This window comes from Manis javanica, chromosome 5 (assembly GCF_040802235.1).
Source record: "Manis javanica isolate MJ-LG chromosome 5, MJ_LKY, whole genome shotgun sequence".
NCBI lineage: Eukaryota > Metazoa > Chordata > Mammalia > Pholidota > Manidae > Manis > Manis javanica.
In genome coordinates this window covers 27,221,567-27,233,730 of record NC_133160.1, presented here as the reverse complement: position 1 = coordinate 27,233,730, position 12,164 = coordinate 27,221,567, and the positions used below count along the sequence as shown (strand labels likewise).

General features: G+C 50.0%; 1 protein-coding gene and 1 long non-coding RNA gene across 3 annotated transcripts in view; one reads left to right on the top strand and one right to left on the bottom strand.

The window, feature by feature from the left end:
• The window catches only part of LOC140849517 (uncharacterized), a 32,368-nt gene extending 25,204 nt beyond the window's left edge, over positions 1-7,164 (bottom strand). The window contains exon 1 of the long non-coding RNA XR_012131480.1: positions 4,849-7,164. This is a non-coding gene — a long non-coding RNA (uncharacterized lncRNA). The remainder of the gene's footprint in view (positions 1-4,848) is intronic.
• Positions 5,352-12,164, top strand: part of LOC140849515 (syntenin-2-like) — a 137,805-nt gene continuing 130,992 nt past the window's right edge. For both annotated transcript variants that reach the window (XM_073236818.1, XM_073236816.1), the window contains exon 1: positions 5,352-5,419. In XM_073236818.1, the coding sequence (XP_073092919.1) occupies positions 5,397-5,419 (23 nt within the window). In that variant the 5' untranslated portion in view covers positions 5,352-5,396. The remainder of the gene's footprint in view (positions 5,420-12,164) is intronic.

Genomic DNA, 12,164 nt, shown 5'->3' with positions numbered 1-12,164 from the left:
TAGTAGTTCAAATTTAGTTAGCACTTCCCATGGGCCAGGCATTATGTGAGTGTTTGTGCTAATCAATACCAATAAAATCATTTTCCCCTTCTCACAGGTGATATAATTGAGGCCCAGAGGTAAAGTCACTTGTCCAAGAGTAGGGATTAGAATCCAGGCAGGCTGGGATCCCACAGCCTATGCAGTAAGCTCTGCCCCCTCCAGCATATCACTTTGGGGTACTGTGAGGACATGCACGGGTCTCTGCAAAGTGCCTGCGCCTCCATGCATAAGACTAAGTAGGGTAGAAGTGTGAGGAGCGTGAGAATGTTAGGCAGGCCCCTGGGCCTCTGACTCACTGGCCCTCCCTCAGCTAACACCTGGGAAATCTATGACTCAGCTGCACAGGGATGGGACAGACCTGGAGCCTGGGCGGCTCCTTACCACGCAGGCTGTGTGGTGTTGGGCAAGGTGCTTCTCTCTGTGAATCTGGGACCACTGTGAACAATATTAGATGGGTTGTGCTATGCCCAGCAGAGTGCCCCGAGTGCAGGAGCTCATCACAGATCTTCCTGCCGTCACTCAGTGGTACATGTGCAGCTGTGGTGACATAACCTGGGTCTTGCCACACCATCTGGATTCCTTGCTGAGACAGTAGTGCACAGCTGGTGCTTCTCTCTGCCCAGAAGCCATTCCCCCTTCTTCTAGGAAGAGCACCTCCATTTTCACTTGAACCAGGGGATTGGTATCTCTGTAACTTGTAGCTGGACTGATTCCAAGAGGAAGTTGGAGACTCACACTGATTGAGAGCCAGCTGTGTCCGAGGCACCTATGATTAATTCACAATCCTCGGGACGAGCCTGCAAGGCAAGTGTCACTCCTCCCACTTGTAGATGTGGAAACAGAAGCTCAAGAGAGGTTTAGGAACCTGTGCAACGTCACAGCTCAGATGCCCTAGTGCAGCCCATCTTTTAAATAAGAGTGAGGTCTTCAGTTCATAACAGCAATCAATTTTTCTAGCAGGGGCAATCATTCATTTATTCAATACTTACTAAGAGCATCCTCTGTGCCAGGCATGATACTAGGCCCCAGGGGTAAGAGGCCCATATCCAAGCCCCTGCCCTCAGGGAGCACCATTCCAGATGTCACAGAGGTTTCACCTCATAGGCCAAATCCAGGTGGCAGTCACTGTCTGTGACATTGCTGAGAGGACTCCGAGCTTCCCAGCAGGAGGGGTGTAGTGGCTGACTACCCAGGTCTGCCAAGGGCAATGTTAGGGAGTTTCTGAGTGTTTGCTGCCTATTGGATACCCAGTTTAGACTTCTGAAGGTCGTTTGCATATATGTGTAACAAAGCAGAAACATCCTGGTTGGAGCACAGGTTCCAATTTTTATTTGAAAATGGCCACTGTAGACCTAACTAGGCCCTGTCCTCAAGGCAGCCTAAGGTATACAGTACATAGAACAGAAGTCTGAACCAGAGCTCAGAAGGCAAGGAGGCCATATGGACGGGGATGATCAGGGAGGCTTCCTGGCAGTAGAGCTCCAGGACTTGGCTAGGTGGAGTGGGTAGGGGGGCTTCCCAGCAGCGGCACAGGCATGGGAGTGTGCAGTGGGTGTGAGGTGGGTGGGCATGGAGAGGACTCCTGCCCTGCTGGAGTGGAAGAGTAGGGGGAACAAGGTTGAAAAGGTAATAATGGGATGAGCCATGGAAACCTCAATGTCAGGCCTGATCTTGGCCCTTCAGTAGGGAGCCAATGACGACTTGGAGCAAGGGCATGCCCAGTGAAAGATACTTCTTGGTGGCTGGAATAAGGGGAGAAGCCAGAGGTTGGAGTTAGTTATTACACCATGGAATGGAAGACGCTCCTGCATGTATGTGGGAGTTAGGGGCCTAGGTTCTAGTCCCAGATCTACGCTGATGTGCTGCATGAACACAGGCAAGTCCTTTACCCTTCTGCGCTGCTTTCCTGCTGCTCCATCTTCTTTTTTTTATTAAGGTATTATGGATATACACTCTTATGAAGGTTTCACATGAAAAACAATGTGGTTACTACTTCACCCATATGATCGTATCCCCCCCATACCCCAATACAGTCACTGCCCATCAGTGTAGTAAGATGCCACAGAGTCCCTATTTGCCTTCTCCGAGCTACACTGTCTTTCCCGTGACCCCACACACAGCATGTGTACTAAACATAATACCCCTCAATCCCTTTCTTCCTCCCTTCCCACCCGCCCTCCCCTACCCCTCCCCCCTATGGTAACAGCTAGTCCCTTCTTGGAGTCTGTGAGTCTGTTGCTATTTTGTTCTTCAGTTTTGCTTCATTGTTATACTCCACAAATGAGGGAAATCATTTGGTAATTGTCTTTCTCCGCCTGGCTTATTTCACTGAGCATAATATCCTCCAGCTCCATCCATGTTGTTGAAAGTGGTAGGATTTCTTTCTTTCTTGTGGCTGAATAGTATTCCATTGTGTATATGTACCACCTCTTCTTTATCCATTCATCTACTGATGGACACTCAGGTTGCTTCCATATCTTGGCTATTGTAAATAGTGCTGTGATAAACATAGGGGTGCATCTGTCTTTTTGAATCTGAGAACTTGTATTCCTTGGGTAAATTCCTAGAAGTGGGATTCCTGGATCAAATGGTATTTCTATTTTCAGCTTTTTGAGGAACCACCATGTTGCTTTCCACAGTGGTTGAACTAGTTTACATTCCCACCAGCAGTGTAGGAAGGTTCCCCTTTCTCCACATCCTCACCAGCATTTGTTCTTCTTAGTCTTTTCGATGCTGGCCATCCTAACTGGTGTGAGGTGATATCTCATTGTGGTTTTTATTTGGATTTCCCTGATAATTAGTGATGTAGATCATCTCTTCTTGTGCCTGTTGGCCATCTGAATTTCTTCTTTGGAGAATTGTCTCTTCATGTCCTCTGCCCAGTTTTTAATCAGGGTATTTGCTTTTTCGTTGTTGAGGCATGTGAGTTCTTTGTATATTTTGGATGTTAACCCCTTGTCAGATATGTCATTTACAAATATATTCTCCCATACTGTAGGATGACTTTTTGTTCTGTTGATGGTGTCCTTTGCCGTACAGAAGCTTTTTAGTTTGATGTATTCCCATGTGTTCATTTTTGCACTTTTTTCCTTTGCTCGAGGAGATGCCTTAGCGAAAAAGTTGCTCATGTTTATATTCAGGAGATTTTTGCCCAAATTGTCTCCTAAGAGTTTTATGGTTTCATGACTTACATTCAGGGCTTTGATCCATTTCAAGTTTACATTTGTGTATGGGACTAGACAATAATTTAGTTTCATTTTCTTGCATGTAGCTGTCCAGTTTTGCCAACACCAGCTGTTGAAGAGGCTGTCATTTCCCCATTGTATATTCATGATTCCTTTATCATCTATTAATTGACCATATATTCTTGGGTTTATATCAGGGCTCTTTAGTCTGTTCCATTGGTCTGTGGGTCTGTTCTTGTGCCAGTACCAAACTGTCTTGATTACTGTGGCTTTGTAGTAGAGCTTGAAGTCAGGGAGCATAATCCCCCCAGCTTTATTCTTCCTTCTGAGGATTGCCTTGGCTGTTTGGGGTCTTTAGTGGCTCCATATGAATTATAGAACTATTTTCTCTATTTTGTTCAAGAATGCTGTTGGTATTATGATAGGGATTACAATGAATCCGTAGATTGCTTTAGGCAGGATGGCCATTTTGACAATATTAATTCTTCCTATCCATGCTGCAGCATTTTCTCTTAAAGGCCCTTTCAGACCATGACTGAGTAAAATGTGTGTGTATGTGGGGTCACTTGGTTCAGTCCAAATTTCAATTTCCTACTTTTTATTTGGCCTAGAAGTCCTGGCCTAAGGTCCATCACCCACGGTTCACCTCATGCTTCAAGCCCATATAGCTCAGTCCTCAGGTATGTCCATGCCTCAGCTTCAAGTTGCATTTGTCTAACAGAAGAGAAAACATGACCTTGGAACCCTGTTCCAGCTGTGTAACTTGAGAGATGTACTTTGCCGGTCACAGCTCCTTAGCAGCAGGATATGAGCCATTGTGATGATACCTTTAAAGCACATGGGGCAGGTCTTACTGTTCTTCAGGCAGTAAGTGCTCAATCAGTGACAACTGCCTTTCCTGCTTTTGTTCCATTGTTTCCTGTGTAGGAATCTTGGCTTTAAGTTCCTCACAAGCTATCAGTGTCTCGGGCTCCTGGTCAGGATCTGACACCAGAAGCCAGTGCAGCTCTGGCCAGGCTCCTCCCCCAGACTGTGACGTAGGGCTGCCTGACCTGGTGAGCAGTCCCAACCCTCACCCCTCCCTGGGTGGGGGCCCTGTCATTCCTCACAGGGCTGCCAGCACACAGGTCCCCAGTCTCTCCCCAGACACCAAGTGTGACAGGCACCTCTGTCCAACCAAACCCACCAGGACCTAAACTAAATTTCTCTTCCAATTCTGTTCAATTGTATCTGGTTACTTTGGTAATGGGTTATACATTCAAGTTTTTCAAAATTTAAAAGGCACCACAAAGTGTGCTGTAAAGAAAGTCCCCTCCCACCCAGCACCCACACCCTTAGTTCCCCTTCCTGGGGACAACCAATCTAAATCCCTTCTTAAAACAAACTTAGTCGGCTCCTGTCTTATAAAAATCATAAGCATTTGAAGCAAAAACTGACTTCAAAGCAAAACAAATCGTACCACCTGGAGCACACACAAAAGTACAAACAAAAGCCCACCCACAACCCCCCAAGGGACCGCCAGCATTTCAGTACATGCCCTCCCTGCTGCCAGTGCACATCCACTTTCCAAAACGCAAAACACAAACTCAAGAGCAGAACCACAATATTGATTTTTCACTACCTTGCCAGTGTCTCAGGAACATTTCCTCATGGCTTCTTCCTTGAATGACTTTGATAGCTTTGTGATCTTCCAGAAATACTGCTTATTTAACTAGACCCTAGTGAAGGGCATTTGGGATTTCCAGTGTGGTGATGGGCCCTCAGACCCCAATGCCCACTTGTTTGTTGTAACAAAGTCCTAGGAGAGAAAATGCTGGGTCACAGGCGTGGCCATTTTTAAACACCCTGGATACCCACCAAACTGTCCTCACTTTGCTCAGCAGGCCTTGGGGTCTAACCCAAATCTGATTTCCTCAAGGCCACAAGGTCCTGGTTCATATATCACTCAACAGCAGGTGTGTGTGCCCCTAACCCCACCACCACATCTAGACTAGGGCTGGGGCAGGTGACCTGATTTGTTTACTCAGGCAAAGGGCCTCAACTGGGCTCATCCCAGTCCCAGGTGAGTCAGCTGACCACGGCACCACCCTTCCCCAAGCAGGAACCCAGCCGGGACAAGAGCCACCACCTTCCAAGGAGAGAAACAGACTCGGCAGTGGCTAGAGAAGGATGGGCAGCAGCACCTGGCGCAGGTAAGAGGCCTGCCTCCTTCCCTCACTGTCCTAACCCTCTGGGACTTCCTGGCAGTTTCCTTTCAAGGCACCTCACTCTGGGAGCCAAGTGTGAACTGGAGTTTCTCCTACGACCCCAGCCCTGGGCCAGGCCTGAGGGTCTAGTGACCTTCTTCCAGTATCATGAGGGCGCCAGGCTCCTGACTGCTGGTGACAGTGTTCACGGAGATGGGACCCATACCCTGCTTCCTGAAGTGGGCCCATGGAAGGCCAGGCAAAGAACTGATTGTCCTAAGAAACTGAGTGCAGGCCTCAGTTTCTGTTACTTCTCTGCCTGAAGCTATTTCTACCAACAAGTTCTCTACCAGGCAAGGAAGCTGGGCCAGGGGCTTAGCCACTCTCAGAACTGGTTTCTTCATGTGGAGACTGGACACATCCCCCCAGTCAGAACTGAGTGAGGTAATGGACACAGGGGGCCAGTGTGCGCAGTAGCCCCAGAAGATGGTGCTGAAATGGGGCTGCTGGGGGCTGGGCAGCAGGCAGGGGTGTTACATGTGGCAGCCCAAAGTAATGACCCTACCTCCCCAGCCTTCTCTCCTGGGCTCCTGCCCTTGCCCTCTAGTCCACTCTCCAAACATCAGCCAGAGGGAGCTTGTTAAAATCAAAGTTGGGCCATGTCACTCTGCTGCTCACACTTCTCCAGGGGACCCCATCTCACTGGAGGAAATGCCACGTCCTTCCCATGGCCCACAGGCCTGGGAGGATCTGGACCTCACTGCCTCTCCAAGCTCCTCTCCTGTTACGCGCCCCCTGAATGACTGACTTCAGTCTCACTGGGCAGACGTTCTGTACACGCAACGGTCCCTCCCATCTCAGGGCTGCTGCAGCGCTATGCCCTCAGCCTCAAGGCACTTCCCTAGTCCTTAAGGCTTTTACTCAAGGCACCTGTCAGCCCACAGTGAGGCTCTTCTGGACCTTCTGACACCTGCTACCCTCCATCCCACTTTCCTTCTCCCATCAATTCCCACCAGTGGACACAGCATTTGCTCCTCTCCATCCAGCTAGAAGTACCACTCCTCCAGAACAGACTGGTCTGCTCACCCCCTTCTCACCGTCCCCAGAACAGTAGGGGGACTTAGTGCTCAGTAGATGCACTGAAGGAAGGAACCAAGCTAACGATCCTGCACACCCTCTGTGAGTAGGTACTGTGCCACCTGCTTTCCACACACTTCCTTCTAAGACCCTTTTCATCTCCATCATAACTCTGTGATACAAGTATGGTTACCCACAATACAGAGGAAGAAATGACACTCAAAAGGGACTTGTCCGTGCTTGCTCTCACAAGGCAGAGGCAGCAGTCTGAATCCAGCCCTGCCTGCTCCCAGGGTCTTTGCTCCTGCTCTGCCCCTCCTGGGCCTGGATCCGGGGGCATCTGCATTCCCTGAAGCAACTCACAGTTCTTCTCCAGCAGGCAGTACAGCCCTGAGAGGAGAGGCACATGCTGGCGGCCTAGCAACAGCTTCCTCCTTCCCTACTTATCACATCCCTGGGCTAATCTGGCCTTCCAGTTCTTCCTCTGACATTCTAACCCACGCTTCCCTCCCACGTGCTGTCTTCTGAAGGATGGATGAGTTGTCCCCAGAAACAAGTAGGAGTCCCGGAGTTTCAGCTCTTTGGAACAAAGAAGTGACCTCATTACAAAGTCCAAAGATGGGGGCTGACAACCTCTTCTCAGCCCCACTCATCTCTGAGGCCTCGCTGCCAGTTTGCTGAGGGTGTTGTTACTACTTATAACATCAAAAACTACATTGGCTCAGGGATGGAAATTCTGGAAAGTGCAGTGAGAGAGAAAAACTCCTCTAGAAGGGATCGGTTAGGTGTTTCTTTTCCTGCCAGAGGAGCCGGTGGGCTGTGGGAGCCATGAGCACTGACCTGAGCCCTCCTCCACTGTCAGATTCAGGAGCCGCCTTTCAATCTGCCTCCTCAGGATTATGTTTCTTTACTTCAGGCCTAGGTTTTTCTTCAAGGGATTTTTTTGGATTCTCTCTTCCCTGTGTCTCTGCTTCTCCACTCTTTTAAGAAATAGTAACCAGACCCCTGTTGTATGCCAGGCATTGCGCCCAGCACTGAGGACTCAGAAATGAATAACATTCGCAACCAGAGAGGGAGATAAGCAAACGAATACAGCACAGTGGAAATCTAACCCAGGAAATTGCTCACAAGAGGTGCTTAATAAACATTAGTGGAATGAACGACGAATAGGTGAATGTCATGTTCTGTGGTCTAGAGAAGGAAGGCTTGCCTAATTCTGTGAGTGTGTGGGTGTGGAGATTTTGGGGAGAGCTTAGTACTGAAGGAAGAATGGTTCACCAGATGAGCAAGGGGGAGAAGGCATGAATGGTATTACAGACTGGGAACAGCACCTGCAAAAGGAAGGAATCAGGAACTAGCAGGTGAGAACTAGAAGAAGCAAAGAGTCTGGAATTAATGAAATGCAGGTGCAAGAGTGAAGAGGTGAGACTGAAGATGGTACCAGGAGACAGACACGGAGATCTGAATGCCAAGTTGAGGTTTGAGATTTATCCTGAGCACAAGAGCTGCGTGTGGCTTCAAGAGCAGGAGTTGAGGATAACCCCCCGATTTCTGGCTCAGACCTTGGGGTAGGTTTGGTGGGGCCACGGCAGAGAGGCAGTAAAGCTGCGTGAAAATGAGTTCAGTTTGAATAACCTGCAAGAGGTGGTAGAGACCTGGAAAGCTGATGGACTCAGACCTGGGCCTCCCTATCCCTGAAGTAGGACACTCCACCCCCACCTTCCCCAGCCCTCCATGCTTCACAGTCCTTCCTTCCTCCAAGCTGCCCTAGCCATTTGTCCAGCACCCCAGAGACCCAACTGCCTAACAACTCTTACAACCAGCAGTGGGTCCAATTTTGCTGTGGCCAGTGATGTGCCTGGCCAAGCACAACACCCCCACCCTGAGCAGCAGGCTCTCTCACTCGGGTACTCTTGGGTGAGATCCCAGGGCCAGTCTGCGTGGAGCTTGGCGGGGCCCTTGCAGCTCAGCACCGTGTCAGGTGTCAGTGCACAGCAAGAAACCGGTGAGCGGGAGCCAAAAAGTGGGAGGGAGGGTGACGTCACGACGGGCAGGACATACTCAGGGCCTGAAGGCGTTTCCGCACCGCCCCGAGAGCGAGGGGGCTTCCTTTTCAGTCCGAGCAAAACAGGCAGCGCAGAGCGCAGCCGCGTCGACTTTGCCTCCTCGACCCCCAACAGCTGTCTCAGCGCATAATCTTATCAGGCAAACAGGGGGCGGTCAACCTCATCCTCCTTCCTTCCGAGGCCGTAAATGGCCCTCAGCGGTCAGGGCAGTGGGCAGGCGAAGGGACACTCGCTCCCTTTAAACCTCGATTTGATCCGCGCAACCTCCAGTCCGGCAAAGAGGGGACGCGGACCCCGACCGAGCCCCCATCCTCTGCTCTGCTGCTTTACCTGATCTCCTTTTGTGGATACCGGTGCCAGCCGCAGGCGCCTGCCGAGCGCGAGAGGCTGGGTGGGCTCCAGTCACCCACCCGGCCGACCATCGGCTTGAAGGGCGGACCACCATTTCCCACCCGGCAGCCGCAGGGCTTCCTGGGGCCCCCGACGCAGGCGCTCTGGACGCCGCAGCGCCCCCTAGCGTCCTGGCTATGTCTCCGCACCGGCGCCGTAGCCCGCAGCGACTGGAGGCGGGTGGGAGTCCTGGGGTGGCGGGGGGTTGTCGGGCGGTGTGACAGATTGGAAACTGAGGCCTGGGGCTGCAGAACATTACAGACCCCTGGACCACTGCGGCTCTCTCTGCTGCCCCAGCGCGTGGAGTGCTCCCATTTCACAAAGCGGGAAGTTGAGGCTGAGGGAGCGGGCGGGTTCGTCCATTGCAAAAAAGTCAATATGACGCCCCAGTCTTTATTATAGAGGAGAAATGAGGGCAATAAAAGTAATTTGTAAGGAAAGACAGTGCATTTCATTATGTAAACATCAGACCGGATTAATTACACTCAGTCATGCTTGTACATAATAAAAAGAGCAGTTTAGGTTTAATACAAGACAATATTCAACTGAATTTTGCCGAGTTTATATTCGACATCTTGGGTCGAACGCTGATGTGTTTGTTTGTATACACGCATGGATTCGCTGTGACAGCTACAAGTGCAGATGTACGTGGGTGTGTTTCTGGTGACTCACCAGTGACCTATCCTCACCTGGTGAGGATAGACTGATTTTCCAAAAGGGTGAACCTCCCGCCGATTAGCCTGATATGTGCATTTCTGGATAATATATTGTATATTAAAACCGGGGGAAATCTCATTGTATTTGTATGTAGAACAGGTTATGATGAGGTTTTTGCATACATTTTGGGAAGATACTGGAAAGTCATGTGGGCCGTACAAGTCATGAGGACAGTTTGTTGTGGTGAACTGTTGTGTGCATTCCAAGATGTCCAGTTCTCCACGCCCTGCTTCATAAAGGCTAGTTCTGTCCCCTCAGTCTGTGGCACCCAAAAATGTCCACACAAATTTCCAATCTGCTCTGATTTATTCAGCCAAATAACAATTTACACCACTTTTGATGGGGAAGCATAGTGTGGTGAACAGAACGTAGCCTCTGCCCTTGTGAGGTGGGGTCCAGTACGAGAAAAACCCAGATATTAATCAAATAATATGATAAATAGCTTGACAAAAGAGGCAGCACAAATCAGGGTTAGGGAAGCACAAGAAGAACCAGCCAACTAGCAGGGTTCCCATTGCCTGACAAAGCCAGCCCGAGAGGTAGCATTTGAGCTGAGACTTGAAAAGAGCCCCACTGTGTTGCCCGGGCAAGTTCACTATGGATTCAGTGAGACCAAAGAAATGACAGTAGAACATTCTTGGGGTGAAAGGATTATACCCAACTTTATTTCCATGGTGGCAGGTCAGTCACAGGAATCCTGTCCACTCAGAGCGAGTCTGCGTGCAGCAAGCCGGTCTCGGCCTCTGGGCCTCTCTACCCACTCAGCCATCGCAGTCTCTGTCTTCGCCTTTGCTCTCCTGCAGCCTTGCAGCTGTGCCACTATGTTGCTCAAAGCACTGGGCGGGGCTCTTTATATAGAGTCAATAACAATGTATTGCCCACATGTGTGTAGTGAGCTAGCCAACCAGCGCCAGGTGAGAATCCTGGCCATAGGAACCTTCACTTTATCCACACCCACACGGAGAAGGCTAGTGTGCCAGGCAGAAGGGCCAGTATGAGAAAAACAGGCTCAGGGGCCCTGGCACTCAGGAGACACTCAAATGTGAACGGATATAAATGGATTATTGAATGAGACTCAGAGCATATTTGCTGGCTGGGAGCCCTTCCCGCTATGTGATGAGCCGCTGAAAGGCAGGGGAACATCTGCTTTCCTATTCTGCCCAGAACTGAGTTGGGACGCAGAGAAGGTGACAGTAATGAAAGGGTCCCAGCCATCTGGTCCTGGTTTCCATCCTAGGAAGGTAGGCATCCTTAAGACGTCAAAGAGCATTTGCTTTACAAAGAGCAGAGTGGAAGCCCAGGTGGAATGCCTGGCTTCCAGCAATATTGTTGAGTTAGTATCCATGCAAGGGACTCCAGGTTCTGCATTAAATGAGAAGGCTCAGTACTTCCTGTGACCTCTCAATCTACCAAGGTAAATGGACAAGTAAAGAGACAAATACTGGAGCAGTGAATAACATTAGCATTTAGGACATGGGGCCAGAGTTAAGGGGAGGTAGGAAGCAAAAATCAAGGCAAGCTTCCTGAAAGAAGTGTCTTTTGGTTTGGGGCTTGAAAATGATTAGGAGTTAGCCAGGCAGGGAGTAGAGATAGCGGAGGGGAAGTCCAGATGGAACAGCACATGCAAAGGCCTGGACACATGAGAAAATTCAGTTAATTTAATGATCTGAAAGCAGCTCTTTGTGGCTGGAGCTGAGAGTGGGGGTTGGAAAAGGACCCAAGGCAAAAAATGAAGCTGGAGAGTTAGGGAGGGGTTGCACACAAATGTTGTGACTCCGTGTCAGTTGGGACTCAGCTCCAGTGAGTAAAGTGTCTCTGTGTAAGAGACTTAATAGAGAGTTTGCTGCAACTCAACTGCAGCTACTCAGCTGCATCCAGGGTTGCCAAAGCCTCCTGTGTTTTAGGAGCAGTACTCCTAATAAAACGAGATTATTAAGGCAGCGTCTTGAGTTTTGCATTTAGGCTGCTAATTTGAATGTATAACGTACTGTGCTAGGTCAGATAAAATCTGTTTGCAATTGGCCTGTGAGTCACCATTCCTTCCAGTCTCTGGAGGAATCATGTAGGACTTGAGGGCCACTTTAGGGAATGTGGGGGAGATTCTGAGAGTGGGGAGCCATGGAGGGCTTTAAGCAAGGGCACAGAATCCCAGGCTTTTGCAGAAGGGCCTGTTGGCTGCCATCTGGAGAACAGCAAGAGAGGAGGCAGGGCCCGTGGTGGGATGTTGTGGCTCCTGGGGAGGGACAGGGCGATGATGGAAGCCTGAACACAGCATGGGGATTAGGGCTGGGATGTGGGACAGATGGGATTTGATGGCAGATTAGAAGGAATGGGGTGTGTGTGTGTTGGTGGGGGGTGTCAAGGTTAACGCAAGGGTCAAAGCAGCAGCTACAGAGCAAGGAGCAGGAGCAGTGATGGATGAAGATGACCTCGGCCCCTCTGGGTCACTCAGAGTAACCTGGACCTGGGGCTGGAGTCACAACACCTGCCACAGCCCACTT